Source organism: Bicyclus anynana, chromosome 8, assembly GCF_947172395.1.
Source record: "Bicyclus anynana chromosome 8, ilBicAnyn1.1, whole genome shotgun sequence".
Lineage (NCBI taxonomy): Eukaryota > Metazoa > Arthropoda > Insecta > Lepidoptera > Nymphalidae > Bicyclus > Bicyclus anynana.
In genome coordinates, this window is record NC_069090.1 from 5,991,985 (window position 1) to 6,014,908 (window position 22,924).

Below are 22,924 nucleotides of genomic sequence, written 5' to 3' on the forward strand. Positions count from 1 at the left end.
ATGAAATCAATTTTGTATTGATGATTAAAAGTTTGGTCCACTGCAGATGGATATTTTTCAGGTATAGCTATGTCTTCTTCTATTTGATGTGGATAGTGACGAACCCGTATATCTGCATCCCGACCGGGAAAGCGACTTTGAGGTCTTATTTTCAGTTTTTTTTATATTAAAATTTTCATATACGAGTATGTACAAGTTTTTGAGTATAAAACCATCAGCCATATTGAATTTACAGCGATCCTCTGTGAAGAGTATTGCGAAGCTTAAACTGATTTTGTGTAGATTCCATTTACGGCAGTGAAAAATAGCCTATTGAGGGATAAACAAATAAAGCCTCCAATTCACTACAACGCAGATTTCGGCGATTCAATGCACTAATGACGGCGTGTGAATGGCAAGAATTCAGTTGCACCGTCCGTAGCCATTCACTCGGTGCATGGTTTTTTGAATTAATTCGTTTTTTGCCTATTTTCCCTTGCCTTTTAACATTTATGTACTAGTTAGGAAAACTGGTGTTTAGTGCTCACATATGTGAAGAGCTAAGTTTACTGATGTAGTACATCAGTTGTATGTATAATTTTACAATCAATAGAGATTTTTATTTGTGTAGAACTTAACTTTTTTATATGTATATAAATACCGTCTCCCCATTGAAATGAGCTTTATGAAACATAGCATAAATAATTTCTTAAAGTAGTCTATGTGTAAGCAAGTATTTAGTCGACTGGTTTCGAATATCAGTCAAACCATTTTTATGCATCTTTAAAGAAATCTCTACAATTTGAATGTACCTACATTCATTTTGCCCAAAATAATTTTGTCATATCTTTTTTCCAAAAATGTTTATTAATATAAATATGCCAATGAAAAATTTTCATATTTATTGGCGTCTGTTTTGTGACACCTGTAGAGCAATGAATACCTACTTGTAATTGATATATATGATATACTTAGGCCGTGATAGCTCAGTGGATATGACCTCTGCCTCAGATTTCGGAGGGTGTAGGTTCGAATCCGGTCCGGGGCATGCACCTCCATCTTTTCAGTTGTGTGCATTTTAAGAAATTAAATATCACGTGTCTCAAACGGTGAAGGAAAACATCGTGAGGAAACCTGCATACTTAATTCTCTGCGTGTGTGAAGTCTGCCAATCCGCATTGGGCCAGCGTGGTGGACTATTGGCCTAACCCCTCTCATTCTAAGAGGAGACTCGAGCTCAGCAGTGAGCCGAATATGGGTTGATGATGATGATGATGATGAATTGATACCGTATTATTATTTTGTTTACATACACATATTGTGTTTAAGTGCTTCAACGTCTAGTGGTCAGCCTATGTGGCTTAGAATCACGAGATCGTAGGTTTGAGTCCTGGGTCGGGATCTGTAGGATCTATGAAATATTAAGCTTTTATTTATTTTACAAAATGCTTAGCAGGGATTCCGGTAATAGCTAGTTATATACCAATGTTTTAGAGATCATGATAAGCTGGTCAAACATTATTAAAATATTTAACAGATTAATCGTTACACAATCATTATCAAGTATTGGAGCTGTATGGTGGGTCAAAGCTTCCTATGCCTTTGTATGGATGATGATAATATGTCATATGTGACATTTTTTTTTTATTATTCTTTACAAGTTAGCGCTTGACTACAATCTCACCTGATGGTAAGTGATGATGCATTGATCTAAGATGGAAACGGGCTAACTTGTTATGAGGAGGATGAAAATCCACACTCCTTTCGGTTTCTACACGACATCGTACCGGAACGCTAAATCGCTTGGCGGTACGTCTTTGTCGGTAGGGTGGTAACTAGCCACGGCCTAAGCCTCCCACCAGCCAAACTACTCTATGTGTAAGCAAGTATTTAGTCGACTGGTTTCGAATATCAGTCAAACCATTTTTTATACACATATTGTGTTTAAGTGCTTCAACGTCTAGTGGTCAGCCTATGTGCCTTAGAATCACGAGATCGTAGGTTTGAGTCCTGGGTCGGGATCTGTAGGATATACGAAATATTAAGCTTTTCTTTATTTCAAGAAATGCTTAGCCCGGATTCCGGAAATAGCTAGTTATATACCAGTGTTTTAGAGATCACGATAAGCTGGTCAAACATTATTAAAATATTTAACAGATTAATCGTTACACAATCATTATCAAGTATTGGAGCAGTATGGTGGGTCTAAGCTCCATATCCTATGCCTTTGTATGGATGATGATAATAGACTGATGATGATGATGTGTGATATATGTGACATATGATATTTTTACTATCACGCTTGACTGTCTATATCCAAGTGGTGATTCTTCAAAACAACTATTGCTTAATTGGCCCGTACAGAGCTCGTTTGTAGTAAGTACCACGTGATATTTATTTAGTGCAAGGATTACCAACGTTCGGTGCCGATCAATCATTCCATTGAACATATCCTGTTCCCCCGCTATAGGGCTGGCTTGATTGATTGTCGATGATTGAAAATCGAGAATATCGATATTTCATGTGTATGTTGAACAATCGAATATTATGGTTTGTTTAGCTCTATTTTCGTCATTGTTGTAAAATTTGTTATAAAAGGTTATTTTATGAGTTTTGTAAATAGTATATATTATTTTTTGACTTAGTGGATAGTATATGTGGTCTCGAATCATCAGATCCTGAGTTCTTAAGGTAGAGGTTTCAAATATACTACTGCATGCATTAATGGAATTTTTTCTTTCTTTTGTGAAATTCTGATTAATAAAGAGATAAAATATTAAAGCCTGCATAATTTAAACAGTGTAAACAAACTTGAACTTTTATGTGATAGCAACTTTTATAATAGACTAATAAAAATCTTCCATGACCACTCAATGTTCAGAAATAACGAACAATGATGAAATTTTAGGCTATTATACCTATTCTTTTAATAAGCAGTTGTTTGAATAATGTTTGCAGAATTAATTCAATAAATTAATCTGTACGGTTAGTTATTAATTAAAATATTTAATTACATAAATTTTAAAATAGCAACTTTGCTGACATTACATTAGTTGCTGCAAAAATTAGTAGATGAAAGTATTTCTGGAGTGCCCGGAAGAACAGGACATAATTTATATACAATAACTACGTAACATTAGATGTTATATGTATTGTTGTATAATGAAAATGATAAATTATTTAATATAATAAAAATATCAGTTATCGATAGTGGTCCATCTCTAAATGTAGCCAACTGTCAAATCCAATTCAACATTGCCCCCGCGCATGTAATTGATTTATTGATCGTACGTTACATTCGATACGCGATGGCTGCGCGCGCGCACCGCAAGGCTATTGCATCCTTTAACTATAATTTTCTAGCCAGTTAACCGGGTGACCTCATAGACACAACTCATCCTTTCCAATACGGGATGTAATGATATATCCATTTTGATATCCTTTAGTGTTACTTTTATTGATGGATTCGAGACAATTTAGTGAACTTTTATTGTAGCAATGAGTCTTGGGCAGTCACTTAAAAGCAATAACTTTCAATTAACATTTACTGTAGATTTACACAATTTTCAGGGCCTAGATCTAAATATACAAGTATATCCGGTTTTTCTGATCACAGTCGGTCTTTGTCAGTGGCGGAATGTAGAGTACACTAATTGTGTTCCAGCATCACTGAAGGTAGGTACATTAAAATAAATCCCGCAAAGCTTTTCTCAAGATGAATTTGGTCATTTGGTTCTTGAAATGCGATCGCAATAAGGTAATTTACTATATTATGAACGTAATAAATTGTTTTATATTCTTACCTCTTTTTCTTTCGCAGCGAGCTCGTTCTCCAAGGTACTGCTCTGATTGACTACAGGACTACTTCTCGAGGAATTGCTATTACTCCTTGCTGTGGCAGCCATTTCTATTTTTTGTTCTATATCCTCATCAATGTCTGGCGATGTTCTTTTCTCTTGTTTGATGTCTGGACTAAATCTATCGGGTATTCTTGTTTCTGTTCCCTGATCTCTCGTGGGTTCTAAGTGAGAGCCATTGGTTTTTGAGGGTACTGTCGCTTGGAGGGGCGTCGGACTGGTGGTAGCTAGCTGTTCTTTCAGCGTCGTTACCTCCTTCTCCGCCAGGGTAGCTCGCTGAAACAAATAAATTAACAGATTAATTAATTATATATAATTTAAGTATTTTATTAACAGTTAAGGCACTAAAATATGAATTAACCACAATTTATAATTCATTGTAATTTACTGTAGTAACTCGTTACGTTATGTTACTGAACCTTCACGCTTCTTCATTCTGTTGCCAACTTTAAATTACTTTAAAGTATTGCATTGGATTTTAAACTATATTTCTTTATTGTTAAGGCTTGCTCAAGTGTATATTATTTGCTGGTATATGCATAGTGCAATAGAGGAAACATCGATTCGCATTCGCTTTTCCACGTGTTGTGTTTAATCTAATTACCAATCAGTTCCCATAGCCTATTTGTTCTTGTGACCGGTGACGTAGAATCCTTTGTGCTACTTCCTGTGCCATTCATTGCCTGTTCATTTGGAAATCTCTAGATCTCATTAAAACGGATGCGTAATGTTGATTATTGGCCGGCACAAAAATCCCTTTTTTCATTTGCTAACTACTCGACCGTTTTGGTTTTGTCTGCATTAATGGACAGAACTGCATTTTCATTACAATCTGTATTGTTTTTGTGTACAATACCATTCAATATTCGTCATTAAAAAACGTTAATAGGCCGTGATGATGTACGATGATAAAATAACTTTAGCCCATTATTATCTGTTTAATGTCGAATACGGTACCAAATCGGCTTTGGGAAGTAGTGATCGTCATTGACAATTTTTTTTACCATAAGCTCACCCACCCGCATTCGAGCAGCATGGTCAGTCTAAACTCTCATCTACAATGAGGTTTGGCGCTGTAATATGCCGTTACACTAAGCTGATAATAATAATGATGACTGACGCTGAATTACAGCCGTTTCAGAGTTCGAACGACGCATTGTTTTGCAGGTATTAATTAGTTTAATAACACCATATAGTAATTCAATAAAACGGTGAAATTGATCGCTTTCAAATGAGAATTAAATGATGGAAAAATATTTGAAATGCACGCTGCGTGGACGCGTGACGTGGACAGATAACATCGTCTGCAGCACTGCTTAGGGTGCTGGCAGACTGGATGAGTTATGTTCTACACTGTAGGTTTCTACTAAGCTGAATGATGCTAGTTTTATGTAACAGGAGATTCTACTATAGTCTTATTAGTTAAATAAAATGTTCAAAGCAAATATTTGTCTGTGATTTGTCCTTTCGACAGTTGTTGTTCTCATCATTTTAATTGTTGTATAATTTTACTAATCGACGCCGTGTGGGTTTCCGTAGGAATACGGGGATAAAAAATTCAGTAGTTCCTAAGATTAGTTCGATCAAGCAAACAAGCAAACAAATTCTTCAGCTTTATAATATTAGTATAGATTTATTATTATTTACTTATGGTAAATAAATCATTGATCTTCCATGATCCTCTTGCTTTCTTTGAAATAAAAATATGAAAAGATGTTTTATAATTAAACATTTTTTACGTGTATGCATCAATTATATGAATAATATAATTCCTTGAATAAAATTATTTCAATTAAAAATAGCCGGTATTGCAAACGGATGTTAGTAGCAATTAAATACATATAATGCAAAAAAAAATATATCAGAACAATAAAGACAATAAATATACATCTCATTTTCTACTATCCACAGTTTGTCATGTACTCGACATCTTTACTGGTAATTGGCTGCCTCTATTTCTTGTGCATTATTGCATGAAGCCTTATAGATATTGCGTTCACGCACATCTCGCTTGGTCCGATGAAATCACTGATTGCCGGATTAATAGCGTAGATTCACCCGACAATTAGTGCTTATCTTTCATTCAATTCATTTGTTTGATTACCTCCTTTCAAAGATTTAAAAGCATTGGCTAATGGGTAAACCGTAGACAGAGAAAGAAATAGACAATTGATTGGCGTGCCGTTATAAGTTAAAACATTTTGTAGTGATGTTGCCATCACAACCTTATTATACTAAACAATTTTTGTACCAATTCATTTGCAACAAGTTGAAGCTGTAGTTTTGTGTTCACACTACGATTATTTTTTTAAAACAAATAAAAATCGATTACTAATTTACAACTGTCAAACATGTTTGACCCGTCGTTGTGCCTAAAAACAACATGTGTCATGACACCGAATATCGAATTGCCTTGTCTTACTTTACTGAGTTCACGCATAAGTTGTTGTCATTTTTGAGAGAATGCGGTGGAAATTAAATGAAATTAAAAAATATATTTTAATGTTTCCTATTTGTCTATTTAACCTGTCTACGGGTTAAACACCTATTTTGAAATAATACTTTTTTTCTGTTTTAGCAATAATTTCGAATTCTATTATTAGAAACGCTTACAGAGGTGACAGAGCATTTGTGATGCGTTCAACTCATAATCAGCATCATGATTCAGACAATAACGACAGCAGTGATCAATCACACTCAATTGCCGCAGAAGATGTTACGTAAGTGTACGACAATACTTTAGTTTCAGCCTACGTTCGAGGATTAAGTGGGAGGCATGTTAACAGATAGAACAAATAGATTCAATAGCGCATTAATCTAGATTATATTGTAAATATGCATTATTACAGTCGAAGTACTCATTTCCTTGAAACAGCGTGATTAAATTAATGCACAAGATCTCATATTATTGTATTAATTGCGAAACTAAAATTAAACGAGTGTTCTGCGCTTGTAATTCTCAGGTGCTAGAAATTAAAATTTGCGGTTTATAGCGTTAATAAGCTATTCTTTTTAACTGTATGTATAAGGTGTGTGCATAACCATATTAGGATTATGATAATTATTTTTGAAAATAAGTTAGTGGGTACTTTAAAAACGGTGAACGAATTACGTAAAAAATTATTAATGAACATAACGATTTAAAGCGAAGAAAATAAGGTGAAATCAGCAACAATAGTCAACAATATGAAAGATTACACGAATTTATAATTTGTAAGCAGACGTTCTAATTCTAATTATATAAAACCATTTCAATTTTCGACCGAATAATCTTATGTTTACAACTAGAAAGTTAGAAATTGTTCGAAAGCGATGCAAGCATTGCGGTCATTCATTAAAAATCATGAATGTTTGCCTACTCAATTACACACGTCGCGGTTCAAGCAAGTTTAATTGTGTGAACGGTAACATAAAATGTAATAAAAATAATTTTGGACCATTAAAAATAACCGAAACTTCAAATATTAGAAGAAATTTTTATAATTACGATTGTAACGGCGCTGCGACAACACCCAAATACTTTAATGTGAGAAAACTTCACAATGACGAAAGTCTATGGACATGATAATTAGACATTGATTTATTTTCGTTTTACACAAACAATAGTGATGCCATAGATAACAATGAGACTGGACTTACAGTTTGAAATTATTTTTAACATTCAAGAACTAATTGCTTTGCTAGCTATTTTTGCAAAATAACTTTAACGATAAATAATAATTACTCAGGAGAATATTGTTAAATAACAAAATACAATTGTATTAAGTTAATTATTATTAGTATTCAGTTTCCTATTTAAACAGCAGACTTTAAACTAAGACTGTTTTGTATTGTTTTTATGTTAAGTTATTAGACGATATGTCAATTATCAGTTTAAAAAGATAGTCATATAGATGGTTTAAAGAGAAAGATTCCGTTTAATGTATTTCACTAAAAGCCTGCTATCTCAAACTTTTACCTCGGCATTTATCACGAAACAAACAAATCGAACCCGATTAGTGGCAGACAATGGCGATGTTTCGAACAATACAACCTTCAATCCCACCGCGTCTGTATTAATTTCTGTCCTTTCATCGGTATTCATCAATCGGGCCTCTATTTAATAAATTTCGGAATAGCTTATTCAAAGTTTGAGAATTATTAATATTATTTTGTTTTGTTTCGCATCTGAGATTTAAAACCAAATACCTAAGATTGATTAAATAATAAAATACAATTTTACTCTATTATTTCTTATATCGATATTGAATCTGCATTTCTCTATCTCTCGTGGTGTGAGCACCTTTTTATAGAATAATTCAGTTTCTGTATTATGTTTCTTTTTTCTTTTTAGTACGTAATTTAAAATTAAAATATATATATCAATATGGTTAGATTTACCAGACGATGGTGCGGTAGGATAAAGTGTTTTCAAGATGATATTGGATAGAAGCAGGCGTTACTTTGCGGAAGTTCATCATGATTATATAATGATTTATTTATTTTGCAATTTCACGTTGTAGAGTCAACATCTCCTGAGGATGCTCCGGTTTCGGGGTGAAACGTACGTAGAGAGTATTTTGTCGGACCTGGGTGACGTTGTCGCATGGGTTCGTCGACTTTTCGCGGATGATAGCAAAATAAATAAATCATTATATAATCATGTTTTCAAGATGAGATAAAATAAACATTTTTGTTGAAATGCAACACAGAAAATTATCGGTTACTTCAGTTGTTTTAGGTTTCTTGCAAGTGAGACGAAGAAATAAGCTCTAGTGAATATGTAATGATTATGATTAACGAAAGCAATTCCAACTCTTGTTAAATTTAAAGCACCTACATTTACAAGGATTTTAGTGTACAAAAGCAATACTTTATCTGAAATAAGTATAATGTTATGATCATGCATTGAAACTCTGATGGCGACATAAAGTCGTAATATAATATCTTTGGGATAGTTGCAAATAAAATTAATTTAGGTGATTAATTAGATAAAATTAAATGAGAAATTAAAGAAATTAAAAATATCAATAAAGACATGCATATAATTTTAGATTCACAAGTAAATCGCGTTAAACTAGTTGAATCATTAACCAAGTGTACCGCTATCGTAACGATTCCTCCCGTGAGACTCTGAACACTTTAATCTATTGCTTAAACAGTTGAATTTTGTGATGGTTCAGATAGATAACAGTTCTTTGTTAAATTCGTAGCTAGTGAACGAATCGGTGAAGATTTAATTACTACTTATAAGCCACTGGCTTTTGATGGTCAATTTGGAATGACTAATAAACTTAAGGTTAATAATACGTGAATTTAGATTGGAGTAATCAAAATATTTTCACTTTATCCGGTATCTTTTAAAATTGTATTCTGACACGGTGATTGCTTTCGCCTTTTTTGCTGTTTTTGGTAGACGCAAACTGCAAGCTCTAAGCAGGTTGCTAAGTGATTATGGTGGCAGAAGTTCGAACAATAGACACTTAATCAATGAAAACAATCGAAAATGGTGCGCAATTTCAATAAGTGTATTTTTTTTATGAATATTCGTTTAGTATTGTTTAGTTAAAATACAAGTTTTCATTACTTTTTACTTTAATAGCAAAACTTTTTAGTTTAATTTTTTATGCTGATACAGGTGTATTTTGCAAGTTGCAAATTATTTCTATTGCAGTATGTCATAAAAACTTATTGACGGCACTAAAATAACAGTATTAAGGTAAAAGACGATGAAAATTTAATTCCTTATATGATTTCACAGGCAAGACATTGGAATGTATGATTTGTTGCGAAATTGGCACCAACTCAGTTAGCTTACTGTCTGAGTCAGTGTCAACACGAAACTCATCTAGCATTTTCAACAAGATGACTCTACCAGCCGTTTTATTACTATTGTGTATATTTATTTAAAGATTAATGTTTGATTTGTCATTCCCACCTCCATTCTAAGTTTCTTTCGTCTAAAGCTAGTGACTTATTATTTTTTCATATCACATTCTTAGTATAAGGTTGTTTATTCACGTTAACTTTTTACATTACTTTCGTTTTAATGTTATAGTAGGTACAATGATTGTTAAAATGGCTTATCTTATTCTTCAGTCATATGAATAGAGTAAACAACCAACTCAAAGTTAAAGTACGGATCACCGTCCAATTACAAATTTACGTCAAAATTCCTTATTCAGTTGTTTTTATTATCAGTACGAGTATCGAAAGTAGGTCACAACAACAGACTAAGTTGCAGCACATATACAGATTTTATTTTACCCACATTACAGATATGCAGTTACGCAAAATACGAAGTGCTCTACTTCAATACAAAATATCGTAGTGGAAAATCGGAAAACATTGCCGAAGGCACACATTTAAAAAATGTACACAACTTTTACGTCGCTCGTCGCTGTGTGCGAGCATTATGTTAATTAATTCGACAGAAATCACGGGAACGAAACATTTTCAAACGTAACTGTATAGCCTTCGCTAATGTGGAAATGTAATCTAAAAATCGTAAAGCCGAAATAAAAATTACATTTAATTAAGACCGATGCGCTGTGCCCAATTAATATGATACATGAAGAGATGAGATCTGATAACGGTGTAGCCGTGAATTTCAATGAATACATCCGCTCCTAAATCATAATACGTAGAACGGTTCGGACGATAATGAAGGAAAATAGCTGCCCACGGTTATTCGCGTAGACGATACTGGGCTAGTTTAAATACATTTTTTTTCTATTCTGAAAAATGTCTGATGTCGCATCCGTCTTATGATGAACAATGATGTTTAAGATTAAAGGTTTCTATAACATTCAACGATATTTAAAGCAGTTTAATAAGCTACTAACAGATGCCATAAAACTATCATTATTATTAGTTTTACCCTTTTTTTAAGTAGGTCAAAAAATTCATGGATTTCTTTTTATATTTCATTCAAAATGAGTCTTCAAGTGCTTTTTACCACAACATAAAATAAGCAAGCTTAATTTTTATTATTAACCAACTTTCCTATGCGTATCCTACCACCATTTAATTTTTGGATTAAATTAAATTGTGATTTTTCATATAAAACCAGATTTAAAATCATCACTAGTGTCACAGGCTTCCTCAATGAAAGGAATGGTCCTCTGCCCTGTGGGAGTTTACGTACCTTTGCCTAATTTCCACCTTATCAGAGCAAAGAAAAACCCGAATTAATTAAGCCCCCCATGTATTGACAGGCGAACCCTACGGCCGAAACCACCCTCGGCTAAGGAGGCCCGTCCTTTATCATATTTATTTTATTTCAATTCGTACGAATTTAATCCTTTTCCATTAATTAGTGACCGCTCCCCGTGTAATGCGGGCCAACCGACCCTTGTGCGTTAATTTTTCTTCGGCAGACGGCGGCGGGGTCATGCCGGGAGGTTTCGTGGGGCCATCGGTGTTGCCTTTGTTTGTGTGCTGTGTCACGCGTTGAAGAATAATGGACAATACCATTAACTGCCTCAGTGGTCCAATGATAAGATAATGCGGCTTCGGATCATGAGGTCCTGATTTCGAATCCTTGTCGAAATAATGAGTTTTTCTTCCAAGAATTTTTAATTTTTCGCTCTTATCATTATCATAACATCTGATAGTGATCGTTATAGATTTAAACGTTATCAGTAGGTACCTCTCACACGCTGGAGTAGCGTGGGGACTCATGCTCTACACTCCCTGTCCTGTAAGCCAGGCATTGGGTAATAATGGGCTATTGATGTCTATTGTCTATTCCTAGCATCCGAGCATGAATAAAATAAAGTAAACAAGTGTTTTTACCTGTGAAAATTTTAGAAAAATAAGAGTAATTTAGTTAAAATAGAGATTATCGTGAACATAGAGACAGACAAAAGAGTTTGATGCGATGCGTACGATACATACGCAGATCTGTGGACGCCTGTTTTAAAAAAAGTAACATAACATAAGATATGACATTTCTTTCGCATCTTAACATAGTAAACAAAAAAAATATAGATAATAAAATAAGAAAAACATAGTAAACAACAAATTCTCATTCCGTTGTCTGTTGGCTGTTTAGCTAGGCAACGGATTTTAATGATGTTCCCATCAATAGATACTTCGAGAAGAAGATTTTCATGTGAAGTTATATAGAACGTTCAGGAATTCCACACGAACGAAGTCACTAGCCTCCGCTAGTTTATAATATTACAGACAGATAAGCATCGCCGCTCTAAGAAATTAATTTGTATTTCAATACGAATTAATAGCGGTGCACTCGTTATGGAGCTACGATGTTGCAAATAAAATAAAAAATTGAGAGCAATTTGCTCTTCAATCTTTCTAAAATCATTTCGCGAATATTTCCATTGAGTAGGGTTACTCGATTGTCATTGTAAAGTTTTTACTGAATTGCTACGGTCAGATGTTCCTTGCTTATAGGAGAGGGGATAGTTATGGAGCTTAGACCCACCACGCTCCTTTTTTTAATAGGAAATAATAACGATCATTATCCTTACAAACTTCAATATGTATTATATAATTTGTAAGACAGGACAGGAATATGTATAAGCATTATAGCAAGCTACTTGATTGTCATTGTGAACATTTTTGATTTTAAGTATTAGCTCAAAACATTTAAGTCTTACGGGGTTCTGTTTTGGTCTAGTGAACACAATACCGCTTTAGAATGTATAGAAGTGGAAATTTTAATGGTCATGACTAATTTTTTACTTAACTTAGTTTATCGCTCCTGTAATCTGTTTCTTTTTCCTTATTTATACGTCTAATTGCCTTTTTTATTATCCTTTATCTTAAATAGGTAGGTTTTTCTTATTTTTTTTAATATATTTTTTATAATATGAATGTTTTGGTATTACTTGTTATAATATGTCTAGTTTAGAAAAAAAAAAGAGTTATTTTATCTATGTTTTTTTATCCAAAAGCACAGTCATTCATACATCTTACAAGTTTTTGTTAATAATCTTGTTTAAAACTTATTGCTAACAAACAATAAACATATTATAATATATGTATTTGTCTAGTTCAAATGCTGTAAATATTTATTTTTCACATTACACGAGACAAATAGAATAAACACCGTAGGTAACTAAATATTTAGAAATAAATTCGGATCAGTAGTTTTGGGGATTCTATTTAGTTCCATAAAGACTTACAAACAGATTTTATTAGTTACTTTAATGCCGTGTCTATTGTTTTGTAGGGCGCTAAATTTTTCAAGTTTATTTACCTATATCGGGCCTTTGTCTGCGACCCCTCGGCTGGCCCGTCCTTTGTAGGTATTTGTATCAATTTGTTATTATGAGGATAGCATTATATTTCTCCATTTTGAAAATTCTCAACACAGGACTTTTTTTGAAGCGTCGATAGTCTAATGACTTCGACTTTCGTATGGACACATGGACTTTCGTAAGGTCCTATTTTGTTCCTGGTCACGTCTCCTTTTTTTTCTAAAAGTCTGTGTTTCATCATACTAGTCTTGTCCAGTGTAGTGGGCCTAACCATTCTCCTTTTGAAAGACTCAAATTCTGTTGTATATGAGAGGATGATGACGATTTTATAAAGTTTAGACGGAACATTGGATATTGAGTTTTGAATTTCAGCCTCAATAGCTTTATCTGAAATCCGTGAAGTCCAAAGTTCGACACCGTTTGTTGCACATTGTTGTTACTTCTAACACCAGCTTCATTAAGGAGAAACAAGTATTAAAAACAGAGAATCTTGTAACCTTGTGATAAGTGTGTAATAAGCTTAATGACAAGTTTTGTCTTTGTTAATTGACATAATATGACACGACTTACGATTAGACTATCCAACACTTAGCAGATGGTGGTGGAACCGACCCTAAGTTCTTGTTTTCTTATAGCTTAGGATTTATTATTTTAAAAACAAGAGTTATTAAGCATCTTAGAGGAAAGCGTGGTCCATTTTAAATTATCTACTATTAAGGAGAAACATGTATTAAAAACAGAGAATTTCGTAACCTTGTGATAAGTGTGTAATAAGCTTAATCACAAGTTTTGTCTTTGTTAATTGACATAATATGACACGACTTACGATTAGACTATCCAACACTTAGCAGATGGTGGTGGAACCGACCCTAAATTCTTGTTTTCTTATAGCTTAGGGTTTATTATTTTAAAAACAAGAGAAAAAAAGCATCTTCGAGAAAAGCGTGGTCCATTTTAGATTATCTACTATTAAGGAGAAACATGTATTAAAAACAGAGAATTTCGTAACTTTGTGTTAAGTGTGTAATAAGCTTAATCACAAGTTTTGTCTTTGTCATTTGGCATATGACACGACTTATGGTTAGACTGTCCACCACTTAGCAGACGATGGTGGAACCGACCCTTAGTTCTTGTTTTCTTATAGCTTAGGATTTATTATTTTAAAAACAAGAGTTATTAAGCATCTTCGAGGACAGCGTGGTCCATTTTAGATTATCTACAGTCACCATCAGGTGAGATCGTAGTCAAACGCGAGCCTATTTGGCACATACAATAATTTTGGAATATTGTAAAATGAATTTTTCCGCAGCTGTCGAAACGTGCTTCCTTTGCGTTGTCTACAGAATACGCTTCAAAAATAAAACTCTTGGAAGGTAATTCGATGCCGGCGGCAAATTAAAACTGACATTGAGAGATTAAGAGTTCGCCTTGCGTTGGTATCGACGCGCGGCCGGGGAATAGACAAACAAGTTCTTTTTTTAATATTTACATAATCGAAGGTATTTTTTAAATATACAGATAGTTAATATTAAAGGACACTGAGTAAATAAGTACATAAATTATTGCCTTGTTATAAAAATACTACGTTTACTTCTAAACTTTCAAACGTAATCGCCTCCTCTAACACAGTAATAACTAGTACAGGAGGCAGGGCTTCAAACTTATTGTGAGAATGTAGTTTTGATAAATAAAGATTTATTATTATTATGATCATCATCATCTGCAGAATATGGACACCTCAAGTTGACAGGTACTTTCAGGACATGTCCTGCGAAATTTTATCCGTTACAGAAGCCTATCCAAGACAAAAAAGTCAAGCTTTTATATGTGGAGAAGAAGATAAGCAATGGTTTTCAAATTCAACTCAACGAAATTGGACCATCTGCTTATTATGTCAACTATTAGATACTATAAAAATTACAGAAATGACACACTTTGATGAACACACTCAAGGTATTAGTTATGACTTTAATCTAAAAAAATACTTTATACCGTAGTTCCAACCTTTTTAGATGAAATACCTACCACCACTTTACAAATTATTGTATCTGTAAAATGACTTCATAACTTTTTATGTAAAGCCAGCTTCTAGTCAAACGGCCATGTCAAAGTTATCTGACCATAAAGTGTATAGATTTGATATCCATTGACAACGTTCGGATACACAAACATATTCCGCGAACCATGAACTCGCCAACCGCGAGTCAGGTAGGAGGCAAACACAAAACCCGAAACGAGTATCCAAACAGAATCCAATCGGAAACTAAATAATTCAATTCACAAATTTCCGAACTCAAACTCAAATTGACAAATTCAAACGGGGTGCTTTTGTAACTTGTGTCTATTGCGAAGATATAGAAAGTTGTTGTGAATGGTAGACAGGAAAACTTTTCGTGTAAACAATTAATATCCTAAGTATGTAGTTTAAGGTTTTGGGCACAAGGTTTTTTTTTATGTAACTGTACGTTATTATAACATCAGTATAGAGCACGCTCTAATAAGACGTAAAGCCTGTACTAGGATTGGCTATGACAATAGAGTCGGGCGCATATCTAACAGCAAAGGGCTTTGATATGGAGTTATGTTATTTGAAGAACTTTGAATGTAAAGCTTGAAAAAGTAAAATAGCAGTCTAAGTGAAGAAGCTACTAATTATATTTAATCTTGTCTTGAATATATGTAAAAAAAATATATTGTAAAAGTATATATAATATAAAAGTAGTCAATAATATCTTTGCAATGCGATTATAAAACACTAGCAGACGCCGCGTGGTTTCATCGGTATGGTTCCCGTTACCGTAAGAATATGGAGTTGAAATGTAGCCTATAGCACTTGGGGATATTGTAGCTTCCCTACAGTGAAAGAATTTTTCAAATCATACAAACATACAAACAAACAATCAAATATTTCCTCAAAAATTATATTTGAAATAATACTCTTTAGGATTAAAATGTTCCCGTTATCCGCTCTATGACTAATAACAAATCTCGTTGTTCTATTGGCGATAGACAGGTATTGGAGAGAGGAGCTAATCATTATTAGATATTGAATTTTCGTAACTTTGGACTCATCCGCTTTCTAATTTACTAATGAATCCGAGTGGTGCTGCCATTAGCTCCCCCACCCACCCCGGGGGTGAAAGGGGTAAGAACTCGCGCGAATTTTCGTCTTTTATACATGTAGAACGATAATCCGATTGGCGATTCGAGCGTTCCACATTCGAATTTTCGTGTGTTTTCGTCAAGTTTTGCGCGGCACTGCGATGTGATGTTCAATTTGGGGGATTGTTTTGTTTTATGTTATTACTCGATTGAAAGTGATGTAATTTTTATATTTATACCCACAGATAGGTCTAAATTTATATTAAGTAGATAACGTATGATATTTTAACGACCAATTACACAGCCTTCTTCTTTTGGTAAACGCATATACTTGCAAGTTAAAATATGACCAGATATTTAAACATGAAAATTAAAAAAAAAATAGAGATGATGATGATAGATAATGATGATGATTTATTTATACTTGAAGATCACCCGTCATTTTAATGTTATTTTAAATTAAAAAGAATGTTCAACGATATGTTTATAATGATAAATTAAAAATTATAATTTAGCAAACAGTGTCAGTTTACAGCTTCAGTGCATTGCTTTTACATGAAAGAGTCGAAACTTTATATTCAATATTAATTCGATACAAACCGCCAATATCAAATCATACATTGTAATATTCACCCAGGCAGAATATTGGCAAAATATGAACAAATCTCGGGTCTAGCGTGCGCTGCATTAACAAGCAAATATTGAGTTAGCGAGTCAATAAAACTGAACACCAACTTCGCACCTGTTCGCACGACACAGATGTGTGAATTTACAGACAATCAACGTATAACTGTTGAGTTTTATGCCTACACGTGGAGTGTCTCTGAGAGGGTCTCTCAAAGATTTTGCTCTGTGATTTGCTTTTGCTGATGATTTTGCTTTGTCTCTCAAAGTCTTGGATTTTTTTTGGAAAATCGTATTTATACATTTTAAGAATGTAACGCCACGTCGTACATTTTCAAACTTTTTACCAACAAAGCGCTTAAAAGTTTAATCCCTTGTGAGCTCTATCTGTGTATATTACACAAATAAACATATTGACAAAAGTGGGTGTTTTACAAATTGACTGGTTTGAATGTAAGTTCTATTAATTTAAATGGGTATTTTGACCTAGCGTATTATTTAAATTTACATATTATAAAGTTTTATTAATAATAAGAGTAGTACGAGTATTTAAAACTTCGGTGTAAAGGATAGCATGTCTGCATATAAGTTTTAATCTTTGACATATTGGGCGGGCAAAGTTCTGAAATCTATAGGTGTTACCGTATCGGCAATAACTTGGTCGGGACATTCATTCGATTGTTAGAAGTTTCGGGGAATAACCGCAAATTGCGCCGGCGCCTTTGTTGTTTTATTAGGTGCGTCGGGTTTGTTTGACTTCACTTTGGGCAATATAGTAAAAACTATACCATATAGGTATTTGTTTTTAAAAGAACAATTGTTCATTAAATTTTTATCAGCTTATTTGAATGATCCTTTACAGGACCAAGTCTCTATTCTTATAGAGATTTAGATTTTAAATCTATTGCGCTGTTCCAAAGCGTATTTGCGGGCTTAGCTGTACTGTTACATATGCTATAAAATAGCTCGTATAGAGCTTATATATTTAATAGCACGTTTTCAGCATGCTATTTTAGAGCATGTGTAACAGGTAACAGTACCTTTAGGTGTTATTGTTGGACTTAGTATCTATAACTACTCTTCGTCTTGAAAACGTAATGTGCTTTTTGCATGAGACACGTGGCTCATATAGCTAAGGGGCATATAGGAGGTACTTTTAGTTATTATATCTTACCAACTCCGGCATGCTAGGTACTGAAAATTTCTTGGGTCAAGAAAAAATTAATATTTAGCCCGATCAAGGAACTCAGGAAATTATAATCCCAAAGCCCACTACACCACACCAACCACTGGCTCGATAATGTAGTGTTCAGAAATCCTAACAGAAGACCAATGTCCAACAACATCAGCTGAAAGTGTTGTTGATGATCTCTTGGTAACAATGTGAAAACAACAAATCCGATAACTAAAGGATTATTAAGCGACTGTAGATTAGTTTAATTAAGACTTTTTTTGCCACAAACCTGTTGGGTGAGTGCGATCTGATAATATTTGAGAGACGGCTCGTAACATTGAGTAGCTAGATTCAGATCGAGCCCAGCGGCGTACGGTACCTGAGACAATGCGTGCGCCGATACGCATCTAAACGAGCTGGTTTAAATATTGTTTAGTGCGATCTGTGTGCGATTTGAGCTTTGTGAACGTTTGCTAATGTTGATACACTTCGCTTTTGTCTACCGGCCGAGCGGAATCTATACATGTGTGATAGCTATATTAGGATTTTTACATTTTACAGTACAAGCTGAAGGGTTTCAAAACCAAAGCCAGTTCATTTGACAAAAGTAGGTACATTTAATGTTTCTGTATAGAAATAGGTAGTGGGTATAATTACGAGTACAAACGAAATTTTCTTTTTAGTATGTATCAATGAAATTTTAGTCTAAAATGCACTATACAGGGTGATTCGGTCTTTAGTGCGGATATTTTTTTTCGTGGTTCTGTATCATTAATAGAATATAAATCTACAAACAGTTCGATACATTTTATGTAATTTTTTTTTTTAATTTATGTCTCTAAAATAACACAATAATGTACATATTATTACTAAACAAGATATATTCAGCTTAAAAGTGATCTGGTGACGTCCTTTAGGTATCAAACCAAAATAAAATAAACGCACAATAGGGTGACCCTAAAATTCTGTTCAAAAGTAAATAACTTTAGCTAACGATAATTTTGTTATTTTTGAGTTAAAAAAAAAAAGAAAAAATACGTGATCATTAAATTTTGTTTATGTACAAAATATAAAAATATCCGCACTAAAAAAAATTTCTTCCTGTATACACGTCGAGCAGAGTTTAGTGAATAGCCAATGTTCGTGTTGTATAGCTTAAAAATAATTTTTATTTAGGCATCTTGAGACCACAACGTCCATCAAGTCTTGCCCCATTGCCGATTTATCTTTGTGACTAGATAAGATGTATCATATATAGATTCTCTGAACATAGCTTTATCTATATAGCTTTTTGATAGGCTCTGATCTTTTTGATTCACTGAGTTTTCAACGATGACATTCTAGTGTAATTACCAAAAAATACCTGTGATAAAGTATTGTCACAATACAAGTTATCATAAACTGCAAAGGAGCTTAAGCTTTATTTTTCATGTTATTCAATGCTGTTACTGAAAGAAAATGAAAAACAAAATTACTCATGAAGACTTTTAATTCCGTTCGAGTTGACAACACTCCAATACAATAAGTAAATGTGTGACAATAACAGAAGAATGAAACTATATTTATTCAACCTACATAAACAAATGACAATAAAAAGGCGACCATCGACAGTCAAGCGCAACGAATTTGACATTTGAAACAAAGATGGCAGCGCGCCAGCCGCTGTCGGCGCGCGCATCAATGGCGCCCATTCACGATACATCACCCGCGACGAGCGGACGTGCTGCGACGATGCGATAAAAATAAATTAAAACCGACGACTAATTGTAGCTTGAAACAAGATATATTTTAGCTTCTCACCCTTTCGATTAGGATTTGTGAGTCCTTTTATTGTGAATGCATTGTTATGCCAATTGTTATTAATGTCCGTTTTGCTCGGAATAGTTCTTGAAGTCATATTACAAGATTGTTCATCGACGTCTGTAGACTTACAGAGATTTAGATTATTTATTTGCAACAATATTTAATTGCTAACAATTATTGTTATTATTAGTCTCATACCTACTTAAGATTGCTTGCGATTATGTTGACGTAAAATTACATGATACAAATAAGCATACTGATATTTTAGCTACATTAAGTAATAGATTTGCGCTCAATTGTCAAGTGCTCACAAAATGGCACCGTATTTACAAAATGAATTAGTCTTGTTAATTTTCACCTATGTTGCCTCCCCCAGTCTGGTTCAGATCTCAAGACAGACAGATAACCAATTAAGCATAATTATAAATTAACGAAACGAACTAAAAGTCGACGCAGCAAATATTACCGAAGGACAGAGTTGGGAACTTGGCGCAAACTTTGACGAAACTTTGCCGATGAGATACAAATAGGCATCGGAATTAAGTTGCTCACGATTTTCCACTGCCTTTTAATTATTTCCCCCTTTCAGGTGGACTTCGATTAACGTTTCATTTTGCTAATACTTATACATATTATACAGATATAATTTTCTCGGATTGGATTATTTATCAAAGCCAGTTAGCATAGAAGAGGGTACATCAAAAATTTAACTTTAATTGCAAAAACGAAACAAGTTTTGTGGAGATCGAGCAAATAAATTACAGTTTGCAAAAGAAAAACACAATAATTTACAAACGAAAAAGTAAATAAATCAAGATATATTAACGATAAAGTTGAATCAGACCTGTTTTAAAGTCAATGTCATCTAATTTATCCAAAGTAATTTTTAAAAACGGTTTTCATTTATGAAACTGGGTAACTCATACTGATAATATAACGGTACATCCGACGCCTTTAACAATACATAACGGATGTGAAAGTGCAAATTTTCCGTCAAATATAACAATAATTGACGTAAATTTTCTTAACAAATTTACACCCTAATAAATTGCTCGGAACACAATTCTCGCGTAACTAGATCAATATACTATGATGCAATTATAAGTATTACGCTGAGAGAAAAGGGTAGGGACGAAGAATTAATGGGGATCGATCGGATTAAAAGTGAAGTTTGGGATTTGAACGAAATAGAATTAATTGAGGATGGATTTTGATAAATACTCGCCGATGCTCGGGACTTACTTATAAACCGTTTAGAAGTTAAAGTGGAAAAAGCTTCGACGAAAACAAAGCCATTTTTCAGGACTGTGTGTTACTTTGTGATGAAATTAAATGAACATGTTATTGATGTGTTGGTGTGGATACGTGGAGTCTTCTTAAGTTCCAAATATCTCTAAATATTTCTCGTATATTATAACCAACGCCTCATCATCTCCATCCACATCATCACAATAAGCCGTGAAATCACTATCTGCGAGTTTTGCTAAGCATTCTTTCAACTTCCGAAAAGTACCTACTCGATGTATGTCCTATTCTTTGTACAGGTTTACAACTTTTTTTTACAGATTTATTTTTAGATAACTGTATATTATTTCTTCTTTTTATATAGATTTTTGATTTTTACGACTTTTAAATGTCTTTCTACACTAAAAATTGTTGATTTCGCATTTTATTGAAACAGCTGTAAATAAATATCTTAAACTTTAAGCCGATAGCTGGTAGACACACAAAAAGACCTACAATCTATTTCTGGTAGCGATCTCGAGTCAAGAATCCGAACCCAATTAGAATCGAACCACGCACCAAATGACGTGCGATGACACCACCCTCTCAGCTTTGATGTGTAATTAAGCGATCGATGTCGCGAATTAATTGCCTCCACCAATTATTATAATTTTAAAATTTCAATTTTTATCGAGTTACCATCATACTATTATGGTGAACTGCAGGGTTGGCCTTGGGTAATAAATTTGACTCTGAAGGTATCTGTATCAGATGTTTATGTTAGTAATCGAAAGTAGTAGCTTGAGGTGTTCTCCTAGGTACAGCTGTAATACCAACAGCTTCCTAACTTCGGTGGAAAAAATATTGAAAGAAAGAAAATCTCAATATCTCGATCAAGAAGACCCTGGACCAAAGAGGCAGTGTCAAACCAAATATTTATGAAAATACTATTCAGGTCCTTAAAAAATACAGGAAACACCATCATCTACTTTATCTTATCCTCAAAAATACATAAATCCTTTAGTTACTTTATATTTAAAAATACAGGAAACAATAAACATATATGTACTCGTACATATATCGTAATAGAACAATATATGTCAATTAAGTAATTAATTGATAAAAAGGGCTCAGACGTCCTTCGTTAGAAGTTTTTCCTGGAAGCAAATTGGTTTAACTCGCTGTACGCCTCGCTGTTTCCCTTTCAGATCACGTCAAGAGTTCAACATAAGGAATTGACAATCCATGTGAAACCTTACATAATACAGGGGGTTAATGTGGGAAGTTAACCAAAATGTAGGAAAAACATTTAATTTTATACTTTGATAAATAAGATGTAAACATTAGTGGTAATATATCGTATAGCTTAATATTTTTTTAGTTGCTAGCTGACGCCGCGCGGTTTCACCAGAGTGGTTCCCGTTCTAGTGAGAATAAGGGGATAAAATATAGACTAAAGCATTCAAGGAAAACATGATAACCGTGAAAGAATTTTTTAAAACAGTTCAGTAGTTTATTACACAGAGCTTATGCAAACAAACATACAATCGAAGCTTTCCTCTTTATAATATTAGTATAGAATATAGATAATAATTATACTAGCTGACCCAATAAAATTGTCCTTATTGCGTTGTAAATACTAAAAATTGCGATTAAAAAATCAAAGATTGGGGTTAGGAGAGAAAAATAGTACGACTTTTCTTATACCAAATTATAAAAAAAATTTTAGATTTGTATCACATATAAATATTTTTTTTATAATCTAGAGAAAAATATTCATATTATGAACTATCGTATTTCAAATTCTACACCCTGTATACGCAATAAGCGTAAAAAGGAGTAAGTAATTTGGGTATTCAGATGGTAATTACTACGAAAAATTCTTTACAAAAGACAAATGTAAAAATACCACTGCAAAATTGTACTTAAACAAAACTGTTGAAAAAGGTCATCAA

At 33.5% G+C, this 22,924-nt stretch overlaps 1 protein-coding gene across 6 annotated transcripts in view; it reads right to left on the minus strand.

Annotated features, from left to right (window-relative positions):
• The window catches only part of LOC112051626 (homeobox protein cut), a 184,506-nt gene that overhangs the window by 92,090 nt on the left and 69,492 nt on the right, over positions 1-22,924 (minus strand). For all 6 annotated transcript variants that reach the window (XM_024090343.2, XM_024090342.2, XM_024090341.2 and 3 more), the window contains one exon: positions 3,783-4,112. In XM_024090343.2, the coding sequence (XP_023946111.1) occupies positions 3,783-4,112 (330 nt within the window). The remainder of the gene's footprint in view (positions 1-3,782; positions 4,113-22,924) is intronic.